At 63.7% G+C, this 388-nt stretch overlaps 1 protein-coding gene across 1 annotated transcript in view; it reads right to left on the bottom strand.

Moving 5' to 3' along the window:
* Positions 1-310, bottom strand: part of LOC104390957 (probable E3 ubiquitin-protein ligase TRIM8) — a 3,780-nt gene extending 3,470 nt beyond the window's left edge. The window contains exon 1 of the mRNA XM_010000165.1: positions 3-310. Coding sequence (XP_009998467.1) covers positions 3-310 — 308 coding nt within the window. The remainder of the gene's footprint in view (positions 1-2) is intronic.
* Between the last annotated feature and the right edge of the window lie 78 nt (positions 311-388).

The raw sequence follows: 388 nt of genomic DNA, 5'->3' as shown, positions 1-388 counted from the left end.
GCGCCGGCAGCGGGGGGCCCCGACGGCAGAACACGCAGTGCAAGACGGCGGGGGGCTTCTCCAGGTTGAGGGAGTTGAACTTCTCCACGATGTTGGTGAGCTTCAGGATCTTCTCCAGGTTGGGCTTCTGGTTGTAGGCCTGGTTGCACTCCGGGCAGCGCACCAAGCCCGTCTCCTTGGCCCACGCCTCCCCGATGCAGCCCCGGCAGAAGTTGTGCTTGCAGGGCAGCTGGACCGGCTCCACGAAGACGTGCAGGCAAATGGGGCAGATGAGCTCCTCTTCGAAGCAGTTCTTCCAATTCTCGGCCATCTCTACCGGCGGCCTCTTGGCGACGTCTTTTTTTCCTTCCCCCCCCCCAACCCCCTTCCGCAGCTCCTTGCCGGCCAA

Source organism: Chaetura pelagica, unplaced genomic scaffold (genome assembly GCF_000747805.2).
Source record: "Chaetura pelagica isolate M959 unplaced genomic scaffold, ChaPel_1.0 scaffold436, whole genome shotgun sequence".
Lineage (NCBI taxonomy): Eukaryota > Metazoa > Chordata > Aves > Apodiformes > Apodidae > Chaetura > Chaetura pelagica.
Note: the sequence above shows the minus strand (reverse complement) of the source record. Positions and strands in the feature narration are given on the sequence as shown.